The sequence below is a fragment of the Nycticebus coucang genome, chromosome 20 (genome assembly GCF_027406575.1).
Source record: "Nycticebus coucang isolate mNycCou1 chromosome 20, mNycCou1.pri, whole genome shotgun sequence".
Classification (NCBI taxonomy): Eukaryota; Metazoa; Chordata; class Mammalia; order Primates; family Lorisidae; genus Nycticebus; species Nycticebus coucang.
Genome location: NC_069799.1, coordinates 2,285,936 through 2,310,608, shown reverse-complemented (window position 1 = coordinate 2,310,608; position 24,673 = coordinate 2,285,936). Strand labels below are relative to the sequence as shown.

Sequence of the window (24,673 nt, the reverse complement as noted above, 5' to 3'; positions counted from 1 at the left end):
TGTTCAGGGAAGGGACTGATGCTTTGCACAAAGTCCCCCTATCCTCACAGGTCAAGGGCGGTGGGGAAAGAACTGCAGTCTGGAACAGACCTGCCCACAACCAGAAACGTCTGTATGCCTTTCCCCAATCTTCTCTCTTCCCCAGACTGCTGATCATTCTTTAACTCAGTATGCCTTTGCTTACATGGTCAGACAGCCTCTTTGGCAAGCCTGTCTTTCCTCTCCAGCCTTGATGATGCACCTCTGTACTTCAAGTCTGTATCCACACCATGTCATGATCACCTGTTGCACCTGGGATAGTCCCTTGCTTGTGTATTCCTCAAAAGCAGCCCCTTCTTCTTTGTTCATCTTTCTTCCCCCAGTGCTTAGTATGGTTGTGAGCAAATAGTCACTTAGTAAACCTTGGTTGAATTAGCTGACTTGATTTGCTTAGTAATCCTCAACCTTGTTATGCATCAAATCCACTTGAAGAGCTAAACAAATACTCATGCCTTAGGTCTCACTCTCAGAGATTATTTTTTAATAAGTGTGGTATGGAATCCAGACGCTGGTAATTTTTAAAAGCTTCCAGATGATTCTGATATGCTCCTAGCTATGAGAACCACTGGGTTAAGTTAATGCAATAGATATATGCCAGATTTTCATGCAGATAAATAAATGTTCTGTTAGATTAGAGATTTTCCTGTCATAGGCATGATCACAGCAGAAAATGGAAAGGAGAATGGAAAAGCTGTTTGCCATAATGAAGTGACCATGCTGGAAAAGTGGGGAAACCGCTGATGTAGTTTCCAAACCTGTGAGTGTGGGGAGCGGAGCAGGCAGTGAGTGAGGCAGGACCCATGCTGTGAATATCTGATGCAGTCCACTGGAGTTGCAACCTGACCAGATGCTATGTAATTTGTGTGTGTGGGTGTCAGTGTGCTGCTGGTCCTTCCCCCTCTGGCCCTCCCCCGATATAAGAATACAAATAGGCTTTTTAGAGGTAATTGTCTTACATCTTTTCAACCTGTAACAAATTCAGTACTTGGTAAGCAATGTGGTCCTAACAACAAATGTGCCTAAGGGGGAATGCTAGTCCCAGCTTCCCTAGAAACACTGGAATGTCTGTCCCTAGCTCTGGTTTCTTCATGCAGTGATCTTCTAGACAAGAGGTTCAGTGACAGTAACAGCCCACTCATATGGGGCTCACTGTGTCCCAGCCACTGTCCCAGGTGCTTCAGTTTCTGGTCCCCACAGCCATCTTTTGTGGTAATTGGTGTTAATATTTCCACTGTGCAGAGGGGACATTGAGGTGCAGGGAGGTTCAGCGATCTGCCCGGGCCAGTGCTGGTCCATTGGGGGCTGGGCCTTTCACTCAGGCAGGTTGGCTCTAAGGTGTCCCACTCACCTCTTTTAGACTGACCTTTTATTGTATTGCCCTGTCCTCTTGCCACCTGCCCACAGGCATTCAAATTAAAACACCTTGGCTCCTTGGCTCCAGTCCTTTCACTGTTACCAGTACCCATCATGGGCGTTTGCCTCCAGAAAGGCCCAGTTTAGACCAGAAGCCTAACTGGACTTCATCAGCAGACAGAAGAAATCCCTTTCTTTTCCAAGCCTGTGAGCCACAGTCCAGGTCTCCCTTGCCTAAACTTAACACTGCTCAGCTCACCAACACCAACCATTCTCTTTCCAGCCTTCGTTTCCTCTGTTACTCTAAGTCCTAGGAGATGGTTTCTTTCTCCTTCCTCCAAATTCTCTGTCCATAGGATACCTGTATACTCCATAATTTATGTCTAATTAATCAACAGAAAGCAATCCAATTCATAAATAAAACAACCAATTTACATATTAATAGCAGAGTACCATTTCTGCTTGGTTTGGTCACCTGTGGTCAGGCCTGGGGAGGGATCCAGCACCTCCACCAGACTTCCCTGTCTGGTTCCACTGAGGTCTAAAGAGCTGTGCAGACACTTCCATCTCTGTGGATAGAATTCTTCCCCCAGATCCTGGAATGGAATGGTCATAGAGCTGAGTTTTGAGACCCTGCCCTAGAGCTCTTCACCTGGCCAAGACCAGGCACAGCAGTCCCAGCCACAAGCCTTGACCTTGGGCTGCCTTTGTGCTCCCAGAGTCTCCAGATCCTTCTAAAGAGGTCTTATGAAACTTTGTGCTCATTCCAGAATGTTACATAAGTGAATCTGAATCTTATTTCAGAAACTCAAGGACACAGAAATATAAGTTGATCTGTATTTTAAGCATTCATTCATTAGATAGAAACTTAATCCCAGTGAGGTTAGGAATTCTCACTCATCACTGTTTCCTTTTAGATTTTGGAGGATCTTATATAGTGCTGAGGTGTGGAAGGTTGGGAAACCGTCAGGGTCTCACTCAGGCTCAACCCACATCTTTGTTCCACCTGGTCCTTGGTGTTTGGCTCCTATCTCTGGGATAGCCTTTGTTCTTAGGGTAAGGTAATGGACTCTTCAAGTCCGGGAGTGCCCACTTCTGTCCCTGCCAAACTCATGAGTCCATCTAATGAGCTGTGGAGGACCGAGAGTTTGTCTCAGGTCTGTCTGCAAGATATCTACAAAGACCTTCCTGCTTCTGTGCTTCTATTGGGCACACAGAATGCTTCTGTTGCTCCTTCACCAGCTGGAGCCCAGGGAACACTCTAAGCCAGTTGAGGCACCATCTTCATAGACATCACATTGTACCTGTTCTTCCTGAGGATCTAGCCTCTTCCCAAGGTCCTGTCTGGGCATGAGGCGCCGTCAGCTGCTTCAGTCACCACAGACCTGCTGGGAGCTACTGCATCCTGGGGTTCTTTTTTCACTGGATCCCACATACTTACTCATACAGCCCTCATTTCATCTCCAACACTTTACCTTCTCTCCACCTAGCCTGGGAAGTCACTTCTCCTAGAAGTCCTAGGAGACTTCTTATTCATTATGTAATTCTAAATCAATGCCTATTTTATTAATTCTCCGAATGACTTAGTCTTTTAAAGAATCAAAAGAAGGAAGGTAACTTCCATTTCTCTATTTTTCTCATAGCCTCTTCATAAAATAACAACTATAGAAAGGCTCTGCCGCTGCCTTTATTTGCTGGCCAGTGGCCATGGAAGGAGCAGAGAGAAGAGCCAAGGGAAACGGTACATATCAGAGAAGAAAAGCTGGACAATTTCCCAATTCCGTCATGCCACATGCAGTCTCACAGACCAGTGAATGTCATCTGTAGGGCTCAGAACAGCTTCCCCACCCACACTGAGCTATGCCACACCCCTAGGACAATTCTGTGTGTTCTACAGCCCCTGGTGGTGTTACAAATCCAGCTTCTATACGGGTCCTTCTCTCCTCCCTCCCTCTAGGGAAGATGATAGTACCTACCTCACAGAACTGTAGCTGAAATTTAACAGCCTGCCCTAGCCCTCTCTGCAGGCACTTGGGCAGTGATAACTACTGTTAATAACAGTAACGTTCAAAGTAGTGAAGGCCACAGTTTGTTGTTCGGTTCCTTGCATTTTCAAATTTTGAAACAGTCTTGAGATTGGCTGTTGGGTAGCTGTTCTGTTCTCTGATTTATCAATACAGTTTCACACATGAGCAGAGGTTTGCTTTTAGCAGCTTTCTGGGGTCTCATCCACCCATCCTCCTATCCTTTCTTACTCCTGTCTTTTTTCTCTACATAAACAAACTGTTCGCTCCCTAATCAGCACTTCTGCCCCCACACTGCCTCATCACTATTGCAGTCAACCCAGATGGTCGTTTGGAAATTCGGTTCATGCAAGTCAACGTAAGCTGATGCTCAGAGGTGCTTCTGGAAAGGGATCGACACGCAGTCACACCCGCATGTACTCAGCACAAGTTATGTAAAAGAAGCCCAGTTGGGTTCTCTTGGAAAATGGACAGTCTTCTCACCTCTGTCTTGTAAAGGCAATCCATGTGTTGTACAGTTTCCTGTGGTTGAAGAAACTCATATGTTAAATAATTTGTCTTAATACTTAATAAAGTATTAATTTAATTTAAAAATATAGTCTAGAATACGAGAGGGCCAATTCTGCCATTACTGTGTTCATTTTTTAGTGTTTCATGTCTCTCACACTACTTGTCCTGTGACAAGTGGAATGGACCCTGTGTCCATCTGTGTTGACGAGGGTTTGTTGTATGTGCTCTAGAAAACTTGGCAAATACGGTAATTCTCAGCTGTGCCCTGGCGGATCTTGATATTCCCCAAGTAAGACTAACATTTCACCACAAAACTCTAATGATGAATTGGCAGAGAACTTAAATTGATGGCTAGAATTTTCTGGGTGGGTGAGCGCCTGGGCACGTGTGTGATCACATGCATTTATTCAAGGTCACAGACATTGATGGTTGTTTTAACTTTTTCAGTAAATTTGGGTAATTGATGTCAGGGCACATATTGATGATGAATTATTTTTTAATATTCATTTGCTCTGCTGCTTATACTTGCCAGAAAATGAATATTAATGGATTTTCTAGAATGGCTGTTCACTGTTAGATGAATTACCTCTAGTCCTTGCTTTTCAGGAACACTTGCTAATGGTTTTATAATGCAGCACTTTCTAATTCTTTTCATGACAAGGTGTGTATACACACACACACACATTCATCAGAGTAATAAAGTTACAGGCACACCACAGCGGATGGCCAGGCTGCACAGAGGCTGAGGGACGAGCATTCCTGTGACCCTGGAGGACCCCGCAGCCTGCCTGTGCCTGGGCTTGAAGCTGCATTACTATGCACTGCAGACATCACCATGTGGCTATGATTTCTGCCAAGAGCATTGTTTCCTCAATCTTGGGATGGCCTTCATGGTCTCATTAGCCACCAGTGTTCCATCTCATGTTCTGCAAAAGAGCACTGTCACTCTCCAGTATCCCCTTTCTGAGGAATCTGTAGAAGTGGAAAGAGGGGAACAAAGTCTGAAGGGTCTTTCTGGGTAAGCAACCTAGGTCTCCTCTGTCTAAACTCCTGCAGCTAGGACTTCCCAGGAACACCAAGTGCAGAGCTCAGTTCCCTCAGGGCTCAGAGGAGACTTAGAGGAGGGGAGACTCAGACACACTTCTAGAAAGCTCCTGGTTAATGCTACTTCTTGGCCTGTTGACCAAGATCAATTGTGAAAAGCTCTGGTATATCTGCTGGTCTGCCTGCAAATGTCAGGGCCCCAGTTGACCTTGCTCTTTCTCTCTTCACAAACAACCAGACTCCAATGTGTAAGCTTCAAAGCACCTCACAAATATTTAATGTAAATGTAAAACTTTTTTCTCTTTTATTTGCATTTAAATGAAATATCCTTTCCCCACTTGAAGTATATTATTAGAACACCTATGTGTTTATTTAGAGGAAAGAAAAGGAGATTTGCATTTATTCACAAGTCCTAAGTTAGAGTCCCAGAACTACCACTAACTAAAGAGGCAAGTTTAGTTCATTTCTAAGCCTTCTCAGTAAAATGGTTCTGGTGACAGCTGTCTAATTCCTTTGTCAGAGCTGTTATGAAAATAAGAGTTTATGAGTAAAAATATTTTGTCAGTCTACAAGCAAAAAGTAAATACAATCGGTTGTTTTAAAAATGTCCAAGGCCGAGGTGGGAGGATTCCTTGAGCTCAGGAGTTTGATGCTAGCCTGAGCAAGAGTGAGACCCCCCTTCTCTAGTTAAAATAGAAAAACTAGCTGGGCATTGTGGCGGTTGCCTGCAGTCCCAGCTACTGGGGAGGCTGAGGCAGGAGGATCACTTGAGCCCAGGAGTTTGAGGTTGCTGTGCGATTATTTGTAGGCATTTGGACGCGGAGCACTAGTTTACGTAGCTCCGGTGATGACAGAGGTGACCAGACTGTCCTTTATCTCTCCCCTCATCCTGCAGAGTAACTTCGTACACTACCTGGGACTGAGCCATCACTTGCTCGTCCTGAATTTTATCATTGTTTCTTTCGGCAAAAAAACTGCCTGGTCGTCTGCCCAAGTGAAGGTGACTGACACCGACTTTGATGGCGTGGAAGTCAGGGTGTTCGAAGGCCCTCAAAAGCCAGAGGAGCGGCTCCAGAGGAGCGTCGTATATGTCCACGGAGGAGGCTGGGCCTTGGCAAGCGCAAGTATGTCCTGATCACCTCAGGGCGTTTGGCACTGGGGCTGGCCCTGGGGGCGGGCATGTGACTGAATCTTTCTTTCTTAGTAGGGAAAGAGCAGGGGCCCTTTGTCTCAGTTCCCTTGGACAGTCTCAGTTGCCCTTGTTATCCCAGCATAACCCTTTTCACTTTCAAAGGGTTTGCATGACAAATTATGTGGTTACCCAAGTAAAGGTTTTTGCTTGGTGGTTTCTTTGTTAATTCAGGGAATCTGGGTTTTCTTCCTCCTGATGAAAATGTTTCCTGTGATCTAAATGGTAGACTGGCTCACTGTGAAGCACTGGTAATAGCTTTCTGCCCCCAAGCAAGGAGAGGCTTCACAGTCCCAGACCATGAGGGAGCTACGGGCAGCTCTTTTACCCACTTGTATTTTGAAGACATTTCTATAAAATAGAATGGGTATGTTCTTAATATACGTGTTAACTCAACATTTTATCTGCTTGTGAAAACAAAGATTAAAATACAAAAGGAAACAGTCTTACAAAGTTGGAGAATAGAGTTAGATAACGTTCAGGAAGAGAACACCTTCCAGATGGCAGGGGGCCCAGTAAACAAGGGAGGGGAGGGGGAGTTAGGGGTTGGGTGCCAGAGCTGGGGCCTTCTCCCTGCTATAACGATCCGATCCGTGACCTACTACTTATCTTCAGCCCAAAGCTTTTGGCATCTCCTAAGTTTAAAAGCAATGGTAATTTATCTCTTTTATTATTATATGATTTTTTAAAAAATGTAATAAAGGTCAGAAGTATAAGTTTTTCTAGCAATCCCATTTAACCCCATGCCCATTGTTTATTTGTTCACTCAGTGATTTGTTCATGTTCTCAGCAGGTGCTCACTGAGCATGCATGTTTCCTGGGGTGTGGGGCTTCAGTGCAAAAGCTCAAGAAATTGTGGGCCTGCCCAGACCAGTGGTCACTTTAATGTGTGCTGGGGCATAAGGATACAAAGCAAATAGGACAGACTCTCTGACCTAGAACACACTGAGTATGTAGTGTGGATACCTGCCAGGCAAGATTCACACGAGGACAGTAAGCACAGGTGTCCAGGAGTGGCCTGGAGTCCAGGGGTCTCACTGGCCAGGCAAGATTCACACGAGGTCAGTAAACACAGGTGTCCAGGAGTGGCCTGGAGTCCAGGGGTCTCCCTGGCCAGGTAAGATTCACACGAGGGCAGTAAGCACAGGTGTCCAGGAATGGCCTGGAGTCCAGGGGTCTCCCTGGCCAGGCAAGATTCACACAAGGTCAGTAAGCACAGGTGTCCAGGAATGGCCTGGAGTCCAGGGTCTCCCTGGCCTTTTCTGCATAATTCTGACTGATCACTCTTGCCAGAGGAAGAGTCTGGGCTGATGGAGCTTTGCCGATGATTGTGTTGTTCTTAAATCTTTGGTTCTAAGACTACTTTGGAACACCTATAAGAAGGCCTTTGGCTGTCTATTGGCATAATGTAGACCTTAATTTATTGAGAAAACAAGTAAGGGATTTCATGAAAATCAACCAAAAACTTAACTTGTTATGTGTTTATTGTCATAAGTGGAAATAGATTAGACGAACTTTATAAAGGCAAGAATTTTCCATAATAAAATTGCTTCTGTCACTGCAGACCTTTGAATCCTTTTTCTAAGAAGTGCTAAAACTTGGGTGGCGCCTGTGGCTCAAAGGAGTAGGGCACCAGTCCTATGTGCTGGGGGTTGCGGGTTCAAACCCATCCCCAGCCAAAAAAAAAAAAGAAGTGCTAGGGTGGCGCCTGTGGCTCAAAGGAGTGGAGTGCCGGCTCCATATGCCAGAGGTGGTGGGCTCAAACCCAGCCTTGGCCAAAAACTGCAAAAAAAAAAGAAGTGCTAAAACTTCCTAAAATTCTAGTTTCTTATGTTTTAAAGAGAATATATTCCAATTGACGACTTTCCTGAATTTCAGCAAATGAAGATGTTAAAACAAACTTTTATGTAATTGCTTACTTGCTGTAGTTTTTATTATTTTTTGGAAGGTTATGTACATTTGAAGAGCTACAAAATCAGAATTAATGGTACATTTCATATAGTCCATTATGAAATAAATGTTTAATTAGTTAAAGACATTCAAAATCTACTCTGGATTCCCTGTTATTTATAGTAATTGCATTTTATCAGAAACCAGACTTATTTGTACATTAACTCTATTGTTTGCATTTGCTTTGTCTTATGTTTTTATTTTTATTTCATTTATTTATTTATTTATTTTTGAGACAGAGTCTTACTTTGTCATCCTGGATAGAGTGCCGTGGCGTCACAGCTCACAGCCCTCAAACACTTGAGCTTAAGAGATTCTCGTGCCTCAGCCTCCCAAGTAGCTGGGACTACAGGTGCCCACCATAATGCCCAGCTATTTTTTGGATACAAGGTCTTGCTCTGGCTCAGGCTGGTCTCAAACCCATGAGCTCAGGCAATCTACCTGCCTCAGTCTCCCAGAGTGCTAGGATTATAGCCGTGAGCCACCACACCTGGCCTATGTTTTTATTTTTAATAACTTAACTCCAAGTCTAAAAATTGTCCACACTTAGCAGAATTTAAGACTCAATGGTATTAAATGACCTATTTGTAGTGATTATTCCATTCTCTTTGTCTCTTCTAGAAATCAGGTATTATGATGAGCTGTGCACAGTAATGGCTGAGGAATTGAATGCTGTGATTGTCTCCATTGAGTGAGTAATTAATGCTAGTCATAGAAAATTCTATTTTATTAAGCAAGGATTCTAGGCAGCAGTATAGTTAATTAATTTTGAAAGTAATAAAGTATAAAATAAAGGCCCAGAGTGGTGAAGTGATTCACCCAAGTTCACACTCTGCGTAATGAGAAAAAAATAATTTCTGACTCTGCATATAACAAAATTTCTTGAATTAGCTTTGTGACAGTTTGAATTACCTTTCTATTTTTAGTTTTGAAAGCTCCTGGAAAGGGAATTAACTAAAAACTAGAGAAATGTATAAAGTTATCTATAACTGAAAGAAAGTTTGATACTTTTTTAAATCTACAAAGCAATCAGGATTTTAGAAGAATCTCTCTTACACAAATCTTTGGGAAAGTTTTTCTCTTAGAATCATATTCTATAATTTGGACCTTGAGACTAGAAATGTGTTCAACAAATCTTGATGACATAGTTAGCAGTAGTAGCAGTGGTAATATTAGTAGTTTGAGTTGTCTCAACCGGTTCCACATAAGCCACTTTTGTGGACAACTAAGAAGTCTCTGGATAATAATTATAAAAATTATAGTGATAACACAAACATCATGATGTTGGCTCTGTGTTACATGTTGTAGAAGAGCTTTTGCATATATATTTGTCCTCCTTTGGTTGCTGTTTGGATGCTGCCCTCTCAGCCAGGCCTTTCTTGACGAGCCCATGTAAAGTTACAGCCCGCCTTCCTCTATTTTCTCTCCAAGGCTATCATCAATGTCTTACAGACCACATATTTAACTTATTATGTGGGATTTTTTTCATGAAAATCAACCAGAAAATTAACTTCTGATGTGTTTATTGTAGTAAGTGGGAATAGACAAGATGAACTTTATAAAGGCAAGAATTTTAGAGATTTTTGTCTGTTTTCTTCATTGTTGATTCAGTAGTGCCTGAAAACATCCCTGGCATATAGTAGGCATTTCATAAATATTTATGAAATGAACAAATGAAGCATCTTACACATATTTACAAAATGAATGAATAAGTGTCTTACTTAATTCTCATATATGGCATGTAAGATGAATATTTTAATATCTTTTTCATAAATGAGGAAATTAAGACCCAAGAAGCTAAGCAATTAGCATGAGGCCACATAGCTAGACGTAATGCTAGTCATAGAAAATTCTATTTTATTAAGCAAGGATTCTAGGCAGCAGCATAGTTAATTAATTTTTAAAGTAATTAAGTGTAAAATAAAGGTCCAGAGTTACTTACAGTCGCATGGAGGGTGAGAATTAAACCCAGATCACACAGCTCTCAAGGGGCTGGGGCCTTTCTAATCCATTATCAAGCCAACACAGGGGAAGCTGAGATGCTGAGTGGTAGGACTGTGCCATCAGCCGCTTTTCATGCCCCGGGCTCATTCAGTGTCCCTTTCCCTGCCTCTCCATCACCTCCTCACCTGTGCATGGCTTACCCCCTCCTTGCACCTACTCCAGATCTGAGACCTAAAAGGATCCGTTCTTCTGTATTCCCTGAGTCATTTAGGCATTTCTGACCTTGGGGACAAAAGCCCTAAAGTCACACTGGGTGGTGCTGGGGCTGCCTCCTCAGTGGGTTTGGCTCCAGATACCAGGACAGCTCCCAGGCCTCACTGAACTCTCAGTTGGGGCTCGCAGATCCCCCATTTTGGTGACACAGGGACCTTCAAGCTGGCACAGGAAGGCAGGGGCTGCTTGAGCAGCTGAGCCCCATTACAGAGCAAGGCCCTACAGCTGGGTACTGAGGAACAAGCTTTAGGGGCCCTGTGGTGGTCAGCTAGGAGGGAAGCTGGGCTTATTTCACTTGGGACCGTGAGGATTCTTTGTTCACACACAGGCCTGACCCTGTAAGACTTCAGTGTCAGCACCTGGCAACATGGCCCAGAGCTGTTCCCACATGCCCTTCTCTACCTATCAACATCTAACCCAAGTAAAGCAGGTGTTCTTTTGAGTCTAGGCTTATCATAAACTACATAAGAATGGAGGAAATGTTTTTAAGGAAGTTTCTTTAAAAAAAAAAAAAAGAACTGAAATATAGAAACATAGAAAGGGTTGCTTTCATCTTTACTGTCTACTGTGCTTAACCCACACAACGTGGCATCCAGATGGGAGAGGTCACAGAGCAGCCATCAGGTGCCATGACTCACAACTCTGTGACCACAGGCAAGTCACTTAAACTCATGTCAAAGTGGGGTTAGGAATCCTTCCTATGGGTTGAGCTACTAGGAAAAGAGGCCAGGGCGGTGGCACATAGATACAGTCCCAGCTATTTGGGAGGCTAAGATGGAAGTGTTGCATGAGCCCAGACATTTGACACCAGCCTGAGCAACATAGCAAGACCTCGTCCCTAATTAAAAAAAAAAAACCCAGAACAGAAACCATGTCTTTGCTTCCTTTGTGGCCCAGCACCTGGTACAAGGCTCAGCATGTGCATGCCAAGTAAGTATGTGCTGAGCAGGGATAATGACTTCAGAGAATCAGTTTAGACAATTGATATAAAAGGGCTTTTGATGCTCCAAAGCCCTCAACAAGTTGGAAGGACTGGATGCTCTAGCTGTAGAATGAGAAGGTCAACTTACCATTTATTTATTAATGTGCATTTGGAGTTCACCAGTTTTTTTTTTTTTTCAGAGATAATGAGATAATCTTTGCTGGGATCCAGGCCAGCCCACAGAGAGGTATAGCTAACATCATAGGACCTTGTTGTCTCTCTTGGAAATATGCACCCAAGGTCTAACTTGGGAAGATACTTCTTCTCACCAGCTCACATTCCTCTTCCTTTTATTCCATAAATATTCATTGGATTCTTTTTCTATGCTAGCTACTGTGTTAAATCCTGGTGACAGATGTGATGCTGCCCTCACAGAGTTTACCCGCTAGATAAGAAAGCTGACCTTAAGAAGGCATTAAGTGTGAAGTGGTAGAAGCTTCTAATGGGCAAGACCTTAGTTTAAAGGAACAGAGAAGGCATCTCAAAGAAAGTGACATTGGCCGAACCTAGTTAGATGAGTGAGCTGGTCTGGGAAGTCCAACATGGTGTGCTGAGAGGGCAGGGGAGGGACGGAAAGCCCAGGAGTGACTGAGGAGGACAGATGTGAAGGGTGAGCCTGAGGGCTGCAGGAGCTGGTGGACCCTTGCTTCTCCTGGAACTCCCCCTGCAGCAGAAAGGCGTTTGCAGCCTCTGCTCCTTATCCTTGAGGCTCACAGGAGCGGCAGGGATTTCTCTGCTCTACTTTCTGTGTGTTACAGCCTTGGGGAAGGTGTCATCTGAGAAAGCTGGTGGTCAAGGATTTGGGATATGACATGAGACCAGGAGTGGGGACTCCTCAAGTCAGGTCACTCGTGCTGCTTAATGATCTGCACATAGCCCCACCAACAAAGGCTAGTGAAGCCTGGGGTTGCAAAAACTAGGTAAAAGCCAGGCCTACCACTTAGTAGCTTCTGCAACACTGTGGTATTTCTACATACAAATTGCACAATGAGTAATTGTTGAATCAACAAAAAGTTGATCTTGTATCTGAGATACACAGTGTGTCCTCCTTTACATAATTCGGAGGGTCTTATTTTGTACTCATAAACTCATTTTACATTCCCCAACATCAGCCCAGTTTAGCTGGGACATGGCTCCGTTTTGCCTGGTGTGTATAATGAAGCACAATGCTAGAGCCCAAGACAAAAGGGACAAGGAAGACTTAATATCTTTTCTGAAAACATAAAATACAGTCTAATAAAGTAGGTATGTTGAATGCTAGTCTTCCAGGGATTTATCTTGCTCTTAGGGGGTGTGGAAAATGGTTTCAAGTTGTGTTTAGCTTTTAATTAAATCTTTACTACCCCCATACACTCTCCATCTTTAATTTTTTTTTAATTTTTTTGTATTAAATCATAGCTGTGTACAGTAATGCAATCATGGGGTACCATGGGCTGGTTTCATGAACAATTTGAAATATTTTTATCAAACTGGTTAACATAGCTTTTCTGGCTTTTTCTTTGTTAGTGTGTTAAAACATTTATATTCTACATTTAGTAAGTTTCACATGTACCCTTGTAAGATGCACCGTAGGTGTGGTCCCACCAATTATCCTCCCACCACCCATCCTCCCCACTCCCCATTTTATGTAGGTTCACCAACAAATGGGATGTGGCATCCCGTGTAGAGAGCTGACGACTTTACAGGGCTCAAGAAAACAATGTTGTTAACGTAAACAGAAAAGACACTGGAGTCCTGATTTTGGTTTTCTGGTCCCAGAGTGATGAGCAATGGGACTTTTATACCTCTGTTTCTTTCATCCTTAAAATTAGAAGAGTGCGGCTTGGTGCCTGTGGCTCAAGCAGCTAAGGCGCCAGCCACATACACCTGAGCCACATACACCTGAGCAGGTTCGAATCCATCCCGGGCCCGCCAAACAATAATGACGGCTGCAACCAAAAAAATAGTCGGGCATTGTGGCGGGTGCCTGTAGTCCCAGCTGCTTGGGAGGCTGAGGCAGGAAAATCACTTGAGCCCAGAAGTTGGAGGTTACTGTGAGCTATGATGTCACAGCACTCTACCCAGGGTGACAGCTTGAGGCTTTGTCTCAAAAAAAAAATAAAAATAAAAAATTAGAAGAGTGCAAAAAAAGAAAAAGAAAGAGCACAAGCTGACAAAATCACAGTGCTTTTAGGAGGCACAGTGGGACACGTCTCCACAAATAGCTGTACATGTGAGATAGCTCAGAAGACACTCAGTGACAGCGACCTCACTGTGACCTTCCCTCTCTCCTCGTCCTGCTTGTCCTTAGAGTCCTGCGGGACAGGTCCTCACTCTTCCCCCCTGTTGGCCAGCCTGGAAGGTGGGCAGATAAACTCTTGGTAGTTCCCATCTGAAAGGGGGAGACCTGCTCAATGCTTCCCTTCTACTCGGTGCAGGCCGACCCTCACAAACCTAACAGTGTCACAGAGAGAAAATACTGGTGCTTCTTTTAAAAAGTAAGTAGTTTTGGCTCTACGCCCATAGCTCAGTGAGTAGGGTGCTGGCCACATACACTGAGGCTGGTGGGTTCAAGCCCAGCCCAGGTCAGCTAAATAACAAATAAAAATAACTGCAACCAAAAAATAGCTGGATATTGTGGCAGGAGCCTGTAGTCCCAGCTACTCAGGAGGCTGAAGCAACAGAATCACTTGAGACCAAGAGTTTGAGGCTGCTGTGAACTGTGATGCCACGGCACTCTACTGAGGGTGACATAGTGAGACTTCTCAAAAAAGAAAAAGTAAGTGGTTTTATTTCCTCTGCTATTATTAATGAATCTCTCCTTTTAGGCCGTTTTGTTTTGTTTTGTTTTGTTTTTTTGAGACAGAGTCTCTCTCTGTGACCCTGGGTAGCATGACTGGCAGCATAGCTCACAGCAACCTCAGACTCCTGGGCTCAAACAATCCTCTTGACTCAGCAGCCTCTGGAGTAGCTGGGATTACAGGCAGCCAACACCACACATGGCTAGTTTTTCTATTTTTTGTAGAGAGGGGTTCTCGTTCTTGCTCAGGCTGGGCTCAAACTCCAGGGCTCGGGTCCACCTGCCTCAGCCTCAACCTCCCAGAGTGCTGGGATTGCAGAGTGAGCCACCATGGCCAGCCTCCTTTAGATATATTTAACTGCTGTCACATTGGCTCTGTTTTCTACTAACAAAACAATCTGCTATCTTTTCTCTTATGGTTTAGGTCTTTTACAATTTTGGTGGGGGGAGAGAGGGAAATTGGAGCTTTAGAAAAGGGCCGTGTTGCATGTAGGACCCCAAAACACTATGAGCTGTGAAGCGTCCTTCCACTCAAACCTGAGTCTTATAATTTTTAGCTTTTGAAACCACACCCAGGGAGCAGGGAGGCAGGATGTGTGGGCTTTCATGGCCACCTGGGGGAGCTGGCTCCCTGTGTACTCTTGGGTTAAAGGAGTGGTTTGCCTCCAAATGGGAGGAGGCAGTTTAGACAAACGGGGAGCCTGGGGCCCTCTCTGCTGTCTGCATAGATCTGTCTTCTGACGTTTTAAGTTGTGAATAGATCTTCTGAACTTCACAGCGTTCAAATAGACCTCAAGGATGGCTCACCATGCCACTCTCAAGATTCTGGTGAAGGGAGGGTCCTGTGTCTAGAGGCTCTGAGACGGGCATTATTCTCTGCCCTCAGCCAAGCCTTGACTGCCCTCTGCCCCCCCCCCCACCTCTGCTGAGTGGTTAATGGTCAAAGCTCTCTCAAGGGGCCAATTTTAAAAGTAGAAACAGAAAGATCTGTCCTCACATTTTATGCACAAATCACATTTTAAGAAAGAGAAGAAATCATCTATTCACAACCCTTCTGCTCTAGTGCAGTGTTTTATATAGAACAGAATAAACAGATTCTTCCTCTGTAGTTGTCTCCTTCAAATACAAAAATGTGGACTAAATTACTGATTTGTTTTGAAAATCAGTAATTAGTAAAATATGGACTTAATTACTGATTTGTTTTGGATATCCCTTGCTAAAGAGAGGAATTTTCTAAGATGGGGTAATATTAACCATTTCATGTCCCCAAGATGAATCTATTAAGGTTTTCTTGGGAGATGGGGAAAAGGAAAACAAACAAAAGTTCTCTCTCTCCAGCTGAATCTAATAATATAATTTCATTACAAGCACCTTTCACCTAACTGGCACTACCAGGAGAGAACTCATTCCCACAGCAGGAGATCATGCACGTGATTTCCAGATCGGGTTATATCAAGGGAGAATGCCTGCTTCAGCCCTCAGAGCACTAGTGCTAGGGGCCATCCATGTGCTTGGAGCAGCTCACATTTCCCCACAGCTCATAGGGGTGCACAGTAGCTGCCCTTGATTTAAGGAGCAACTTGTCAGTCTTTCTGAGCATTGCTTCACCTCCTCAGCCCTGAATAAGGAGGTGATGAAGGGAGCAGGGGATGCATAGAGATGGTGCTATCTCTTTCAGGTTGGTGCATCACAGCCTTTGGTACCTAAGTGTGACTTCCCATCAGTTCTGCAGGTGTCTGTGTTATGACATATTGTCAGAGAGACTTGGAAGGCTCCAAGTGAGTTGTTACTTTTGGCTGGAGACTCAAAGGTTTAATGGAAGAAGGAGCATTTGAAGTGAAACTTAAAGGATGAGAACATTTGATGAAGAGGCAATAGGGGTGGGTCTCAGGGGATGGAGAAGAGGGATCAACGAGTTGGGAATGGGAAAAGGGGCAAGTGGTTCCGAGAAAAGTGAGGATGTGACTGCACTCCATGATGCTTCTGAACCTGGCTGCATTCAGAATTATTTGGGGGAGATTTTCTTTGAATGTAGATGCTAGGCCCTACCCCAGACCAATGAAATTGGAGTATTTCATAGAGGGACTCACACCTCAGTGGGTTTTTTTAACTGCCAAGATTATGTATGTACGTGTGTGTAATGCAGATGCAGACTTGAGAACCCCCGAGCTAATGCATGCACATAAGCTTTTGTTTGGAAAGAAGAAAAGTATGTAATTAAAGATACCACAGGCCAGGCTGTGTGCAAAGTGGATTGTTTTGAGAATATCATAGAACTACCAAACCATGAGATAACTTCTGGGATATGAAAAATCTACAATTTAGAGAGATTTGATGAGGTGATGATAGAGTGTATACATATATGTACACACACACAGATTGCTGTGCATTTTGAAAATGAGAATACATTTAAAGGGGGAGGGGCACAGGTTTTGAAGTCAGTTGCGTGTCAGACCCAGCGCTGCACTTCCTAGCCACTGCAGACAAGCCATTTATCCTCTTTAACACATGGCACCTCACCTAGCAGCAATATGATCTTCTTTATAGACTACACATTTTTTCAGCTGGTTAAACTGCATGCCTGAGTTTATACCAGGTTTTGTTTTTCTGGTAAGAGGTACATATAGTGATAAACATTTGCAACCTAGCTGGCATTGTAGTCATCTCTCCCTGGAGTGAGTAGGGCAAATCTATATAATAAATATAAATGATATTTATATGATAATATAATATAAATGATATTTATGAATAATAAACATAAATAATAATATTTATTTAATTCAAGATTTGCAGTTTTTAAACAAGAATGTCATAACGCTCTTGCTATTTTGCAGGGATGTGGCTGTGGACACAGCAGGAGGCCCCAGTGTGTGCATATTCACGCACACTTTCTTTGGCTGTGCCACTCATGAATTTCCTCCTGATTCTTGTTTTTATGTGTCTATAAAGATACTACAAAATTTTGTTATACTTCTAAGTGAATGTTAAGCTACTTTGAAGGTTCACCTTAAACCAGGTGACTTAGGAAATACCTAGTTTCAGTATGCTGTCCAGTCTATAAATGTTTTATTAAGTAAAACTAAAAAATGTTTCCAGCTTAAACAAAGATAAGGGGAGGAATTAGGATATGCATTATTAAGGGGATTAGGAAGACTCTTGCATCATAATCGGTCTTTAAGCAAATTTACCACTGTCTGAGGTAGTTATTAATTGGCAAGAAGGAGCAGTAGTATGTTCTTTTAGATTACTGTACTCCCTTGCCCTGATCCAAATGCACTGGGACTTTTTCTGACATGACTGGATGTTCTTGGGCATGTTACTTAACCACAGGGACATTTCCATGGTTGTAGCAGGGGGCTTCAACTTTATGTGTAACTCACAGGGCCGAAATGAAGATTAAAAGAGTTAATATATAAAAAGGGCTAGAATAATGACATTTAGCAAGGCTTTGATAAATACTAGCTTTTGATAACACAATACCAGACTGGAGAGTAAGGACATGCCTTTGAGATATCAGGCGCCCATCTGGAGGGTGAACCTGCAGATAGGTGCATTCTTGTAAGCCAAGACATGAACATCCAGTGTGGAGATTTATTTCTAAAAGTTTATTAATGTGTAACTTTTTCACCTAGGAAAGATGCATTTATTTCTGTTCCACTTCAAGAGAAACTTTTGATTATAGCAGGAGCAGTTAAAAAACAAAGCCAAGCTATCCAGCCTTTCTGTGAATTTTTCTGCATACAAATAAATATATCTTGTGAATTAAAGAAACAAATGCAATCCTATAGTGCATGTTAAGACACTGAAAAATCAACTGGAGAAAAACATTTTGGATCACTTAATTAGTCATCACAAATAGAAAAATAAGAAAGAAATTTAAAAGCTTACTTTATCTGCTATAAGGCATCCATTGAGGGAATTTATTGTTAACATTTACCGTCAAAACACTATGATTCCTGAATGAACAGCTAGCTCTATGTTCACTACTTATCAAAGTATTTCAAAAATATTTGTCCATGTGATTATATCTGTAATAAATGTCAAGGTGTATAATTACCTAGCTGGGTTCTAGAAGGGAAAAAATAAATGGCATTATATAGAGAAGCTTAGAAAAACTGAGTCTCTGAAAATAGACATGCTAATTATAAGATGGAACTTAGAAGACTAGATTCTTGAATAACTGTTACTATGTTTTAATGAGGTAGTTTCTATCCTACCTCATTTAGATCTGTGTTTGACTTATTTTACAAGTCAAGTAACTTTTCTGTGCCTCAGTTTTTTCCTTTGCAAAATGAAAGCATGTCAATGGGTGGTGACTGTGGCTCAGTGGCTAGGGTGCCGGCCCCATATACCAAGGTGGCAGGTTCAAACCCTGCCCCGGCCAAACTGGAACAAAACAAATAGCCAGGCATTGTGGTGGGCGCCTGTAGTCCTAGCTACTCGTGAGGCAAGGGAATCACTGAAGCCCAAGAGCTGGAGGTTGCTGTGAACTGTGAGGCCACGGCACTATACTGAGGGCGACGAAGTGAGACTCTGTCTATTAAAAAAAAAAATGAAAGCACGTTAATACACAAAAAAGGTTTATTGGACAGATGATACATGCCCAGCACATTGGTAGATACCAGAAATACAAAGATGAATAAAACACAATTCCTCATGTCAGAGAACACAGTCTTTTGAGGATATATATACATATATATATATATATATATATACACTGAGTAGAGTGCTGTGGTGTCTTAGCTCACAGCAACCTCAGACACTTGGGTTCAAGTGATCCTCTTGCCTCAGTGTCCAGAGTAGCTGGGACTATAGGTGCTCACCACACACCCAGCTAGTTTTTCTATTTTTAGTAGAAACAGTGTCTTACTCTTGCTCAGGCTGGTTTTGAACTCCTGAGCTCAAGAGACCCACCTGCCTTGGCCTCCCACAGTGCTGGGATTATTGGTGTGGGTCCTTAAAGAAATAATTGTGATATGAGGCAGTAAGAGCAGTAACATACATCAGCACGTAGAAATATTGAAGGATGGTTTTCACAAGATGGCGCTGAAAGCAAAGAAGGAAGCTCCTGCCCCTCCCAAAGCCAAAGCCAAAGCCAAAGCAAAGCCATTGAAGGCCAAGAAGGCAGTGCTAAAAGGCAGCCACAGCCACAAAAAAAAAAGAAGATCCGTACATCACTCACCTTCTGGCGGCCAAAGACTCTGAAGCTCCAGAGGCAGCCCAAATATCCTCGGAATTGCGCCCCCAGGAGAAACAAGCTTGACCACTATGCCATCATCACGTTCCCCTTGACCACTGAGTCTGCCATGAAGAAGATAGAAGACAACCACACACCTGTGTTCATTGTGGATGTCAAAGCCAACAAGCATCAGATCAGACAGGCTGTGAAGAAGCTCTATGACGTTGATGTGTCCAAGGTCAACACCCTGATCAGGCCTGATGGTGAGAAAAAGGCATATGTCCAACTGGCTCCAGATTATGATGCTTTGAATGTCGCCAATAATATTGAGATCATCTAATTCTAAATATATAACTTTTCACCATTAAAAAAAAAAAGAAAGGGCTCAGTGCCTGTGGCTCAAGTGGCTAAGGCGCCAGCCACATACATCTGAGCTGGCAGGTTCAAATCCGGCTTGGGCCCGCCAAACAACAATGATGGCTGCAACCAAAAAATAGCCAGGCATTGTGGTGGATGCTTGTAGTCTCAATTACTTGGGAGGCGGAGGCAGGAGAATCGCTTGAGCCCAGGAGTTGGAGGTTGCTGTGAGCTGTAATGCCACGGCACTCTACCCAGGGTGACAGCTTGAGGCTCTGTCTCAAAAAAAAAAAAAAGAAAGAAAGAAATATCAAAGAATGGTATCCATCTCAACTTCAGAAGCCAATGGAGATGTAGTCAAGAAAGGCTTCCTAGAGGAAGCCAAAACCTCCAAGGATGACTGAATTAATAGGCAAAAGAGGAGAATGAAGAGTGAGTGGCCATCCCAAAGACAGACAGCAGAGGTGGGTACGTAAGGTGATAGTATGCCTGCGGCATTTGACAAAACCTGGGTTCTTTGGGACTCTTTTTTTTTTTTTTGGCCAGGGCTGGGTTTGAACCCACCACCTTTGGTATATGGGGCTGGCGCCCTACTCCTTTGAGCCACAGGCGCCACCCTTAGGGACTCTTAAGTGAATCTGAATTCTACTGGGAATATAAAGTAGGATCCCAGAATTCTCTGATCTTGCCAAGTGTGGTGGTAGGAGGAGCCCCAAGAATATCCTAGAGGGCGTACATGAGGCTGCCGTGCAAACTCAGTTTTCCTCTTGCTGGTTAAAACTGGCCTTTTAGTTCTAGTCTTCTGGGCAGTGAATGAGTTGCTGGGGTTGAATGTCAGGCTCAGACACGCCTCTTCAGTGGAGCACAGCTTCTTTATATTTATCAAGTAAATTGTGAAGAATACCCTGTGCACTCATGAAACCAAGACCACAGATGGTTAACAGTAAGTATCAAGTCACCTTCAACCCAGAGGTGTTGTGAATGGAACACTGACTTCCAGAAATAATGTTTTAAAATCTATCATAGTTCTCTCCAGACCTTTATGATGATCAACACCTACCTTTTACGCTAAAGTTCTGTTTTGAGTTGTCGGTGATAACTAAGCTTTGTTTTGTTTGGTGGATGATAGTAAAAAAAAAAAAAGAAAGAAAGAAAAAGGACTGTTGTTAATATAAAATCATTACTTTTAAAACTATTTGATTTGCAAGAAAATAAATAGTTTAGTATTATATTTATCTTAATTTCTTATTCATTTATTTCTGGCTTTAACATAACCAGTTTCTCTTTAAACTTTAAATATACTATAAAAACTTGGTGGAGCCCTTAAATGAATGCAACTTTTTTCTCCACAGATACAGGTTAGTTCCTAAGGTTTATTTTCCTGAGCAAATTCACGATGTTGTACGTGCCACAAAGCATTTCCTGCAGCCAGAAGTCCTACAGAAGTATATGGTGGACCCAGGCAGAATTTGCATTTCTGGTGACAGTGCTGGTGGAAATTTGGCTGCTGCCCTCGCACAACAGGTAACACCATTGCCTGTGGCAGGAGGGTACAGGGTAGGGGCCAGCAGACCAACAGAGTCTCCACTGCATGTGGCAGAGGCATCAGGTGGGCTGGTCCCTGGACAGCCCAGTCATGTGATTGCAGTTGCAGAGCTCAGAGATCTTGTAGAATTAGGAAGATAGGTCATTGAACTAAGTGTCCTCTCTGAGTCAGTTCATTGAGCTGTTTCTACTCCTGTCTTTTGGAAGACTGACACAAATTTATTCTCCCTAGGAAGTCATTACATTTTGGGTCTTGTAGGGAATAAAATATTAAATAAGGTTCACATCTTATCCACTCAGAACACCCAGTTGTGCTCAGTGCCAAAAGATACAAGTGAAATGTTAACAGGAGTTTAAAAACCTAAGAAATTATGTACCCACAAAGGATTCACTCAGAACTGAGTTACAAACATATCTTTCTTAGTAAGCAGCCAGCAGCTTGAGAGGGATGGTGGCAATGGAAATTTTTTATTTTTTATTTTATTTATTTATTTATTTGAGACAAAGTCTTACTCTGTCACCCTGGGTAGAGTGCCGTGGTGTCATAGCTCACAGCAACCTTAAACTCTTGGGCTTAAGCCATTCTCTTACCTCAGCCTCCCTGAAAAGCTGAGAGTACAGATGTCCACCACAACATCTGGCTGGTTTTTCTATTTCTTTCTCTCTCTGTCTATCTCTCTCTATCACTTTCTCTCTTTCTTCCTTTCTTTCTTTCTTCAGAGTTTCACTTTCTTATCCTGGGTAGAGTGCTACAGCATCATAGCTCACAGCAACCTCAAACTCTTGGGCTTGAGCAATCCTACTATCTCAGCCTCCCCAGTAGCTGGGACTACAGGCACCTACCACACACCTGGCTAGTTTTTCTACTTTTAGTAGAGACAGGGTCCCACTCTTACTTAGGTTGGTCTCAAACTCCTGAGCTAAAATGATCCACCCACCTTGCCCTTCCCAAGTGCTAGGATTTCAGGTGTGAGCCACTGTGCCAGGCCTAGTTTTTCTATTTTTTTCTTTTCTTTTTCTTTTCTTTTTTTTTTATTGTTAAATCATAGCTGTGTACATTAGTGCGATCAAGGGGTACAATGTGCTGGTTTCATATACAATCTGAAATATTCTCATCAAACTATTCAACGTAGCCTTCATGGCATTTTCTTAGTTATTGTATGTAGACATTTGTATTCTGCCTTTAGTAAGTTTCACCTGTACCCATTCTAAGATGTACCATAGGTGTAGAGACAGGTCTTATCCTTGCTCAAGCTGGTCTGGAGTGAAATATTTATTTTTTAATCAAGCTTCCTACCATGACTTGTAGAAATTTAACACTTTGAGAGAGTCAAAGTAACACCTTAAGATAAATGTGTTTGCTTTCTCTTCTGCAGTTTAATCAAGATGCCAACCTGAAAAATAAGCTCAAACTGCAAGCTTTAATTTATCCAGTTCTTCAAGCTTTAGATTTTAACACACCCTCTTATCAACAAAATGTGAACACCCCAATCCTGCCCCGCTATGTCATGGTGAAGTATTGGGTGGATTACTTCAAAGGCAGCTATGACTTTGTGCAGGCAATGATCGTTAACAACCACACTTCACTGGATGTGGAAGAGGCCACTGCCCTCAGGGCTCGCCTAAACTGGACATCCCTCTTGCCTGAGTTGATTACAAAGAGCTACAAGCCTGTGGTGCAGACCACAGGAAATCCTAGGATTGTCCAGGAGATCCCTCAGCTGCTGGATGCCCGTGCTGCCCCACTCATCGCAGACCAGGAGGTGCTGCGGGACCTCCCAAAGACCTACATTCTGACGTGCGAGCACGACGTTCTTAGAGACGACGGGATCATGTATGCCAAGCGTTTGGAGAGTGCAGGTGTGGAGGTGACCCTGGATCACTTTGATGATGGCTTTCACGGGTGCATGATTTTTACCAGCTGGCCCACCAATTTCTCAGTGGGGATTCGGACTAGGAATAGTTACATCGAGTGGCTGGAGACCAACCTGTAAAGAAGTAAAACTTGTAGAAGGCTCCAACAAGCTCCTCTTTGACCTCCTGTACCTGCTTTGGAAAAATACATTTGGGGGTTGACTAATCCTTCCTCCCAAACCCAAAACTACCCTCAACTACTGCTTCCCCCAATTGCTTATGAGTTACAGAATCTGTATTCCTTGGAGACTTTATGATAATCTAATATTTTAAAATTAATTTGACTAATATAAGTGCAAAAACATCTGACTTTGGTTCCTAGAGTGAGCCAGTCTGTTTGTTCTTACTATTTTGATCAACTAGTACTAATACCTTCAGCTACAGAAAGCAGAGCCAGGACCTGGAAATAGCTTTGGGTTCTGGCTTCATTTAGATGTTCTTGCAGAAGAAATTTTTCCAGAGATAGATGATATAATCATCTTTAATGAGTCCAGAAAATACAGGCTCTTCTTCACCTGGCCAGAGCTCACCCGGGGTTCAGAGCAGTGCTCAGGGTCCACTTCCAGGCCAGGTCTCAGGACCAAGCACCCTCTGTGGTCGAAGTGATTTGTTTCCTATGGGAATTTTGGCAAAGGCTTTCTAACAAGAATAGACGTCTGTAGGTACAGTTGGATTGTGATGATACCTGAGAATACTCTCTACCACTCTTGTTGAAAACATCAGGCTGCATGCGCTGAATATCTGCACATCTTCAAGTTTCTATGGTGTTTAGATATGCCATATCCTTGAGCGAATCTTTTGGAGCAAATTTATTTAGATTTAGAATAAATTTTCCATTACAGAAAAAGTAAAAACAGACAAACAGAACAATCTGTTTTTCTCATAAAAATGCTTCTGGCATAAATTAACCAAGAGCAGTGTATATATATTTGGCATAGTCAGAAAATATATTTAATGTTAGTTTTAAAGTATTAAAAATACCTTCAGAAGGTCTAGTCTGTTCTTGAAAACATCTTTTTCACTTATATGGCTTTAAAGTGGAGATATTTTGATATAGTAACAATGTATTGTTTATCTTTTTAAGTTATTTAATGATATATGTAGCTAGACTTAGGATTTTTCAGAAAGCTGTCCATAATAAATGTTAAAAGTAATGGTATTTAAAAAACTATTTTAGGGCTTAAAAATTATTTAGAGTTATATCCACATGTAATTTTATGGAAAGAAATAAAATACTACTGTACATTAGGCATAAATGTTTTGGTGCTTATCTGCATATACAAGTTAAAATTAGAAACCACAGCTGCACCTAGTGACGTGATGTAGGGTTGTAGTCAGTGGCTTAGGCATGACACTTACTGCTCTGCTCTTTACAGAGGGACACATGCTCATATTCTCCAGGACAAAGGGCAACATTGGCACCTGGTACCTATATCCTTCATTTTCTCCCTCCAGCCAGGCCCAAAAGTCCTAACAGCCCAAGTTCACATAAAAGTTCCCTCTTTACCTCCAGTGGGAACATCTTTGGCATAGCAAGAAACTCCACTTCTGATTTGCTCTCCTTCCTGCCACCCTGCTCTGCTCCAGCCAT

At 42.8% G+C, this 24,673-nt stretch overlaps 1 protein-coding gene across 4 annotated transcripts in view; it reads left to right on the top strand.

Moving 5' to 3' along the window:
* Positions 1-23,391, top strand: part of NCEH1 (neutral cholesterol ester hydrolase 1) — a 48,404-nt gene extending 25,013 nt beyond the window's left edge. For all 4 annotated transcript variants that reach the window (XM_053572479.1, XM_053572477.1, XM_053572480.1 and 1 more), the window contains exons 2-5: positions 5,866-6,094; positions 8,731-8,800; positions 20,976-21,147; positions 22,545-23,391. In XM_053572479.1, coding sequence (XP_053428454.1) covers positions 5,866-6,094; positions 8,731-8,800; positions 20,976-21,147; positions 22,545-23,162 — 1,089 coding nt within the window. In that variant the 3' untranslated portion in view covers positions 23,163-23,391. The remainder of the gene's footprint in view (positions 1-5,865; positions 6,095-8,730; positions 8,801-20,975; positions 21,148-22,544) is intronic.
* Positions 23,392-24,673: the final 1,282 nt, after the last annotated feature.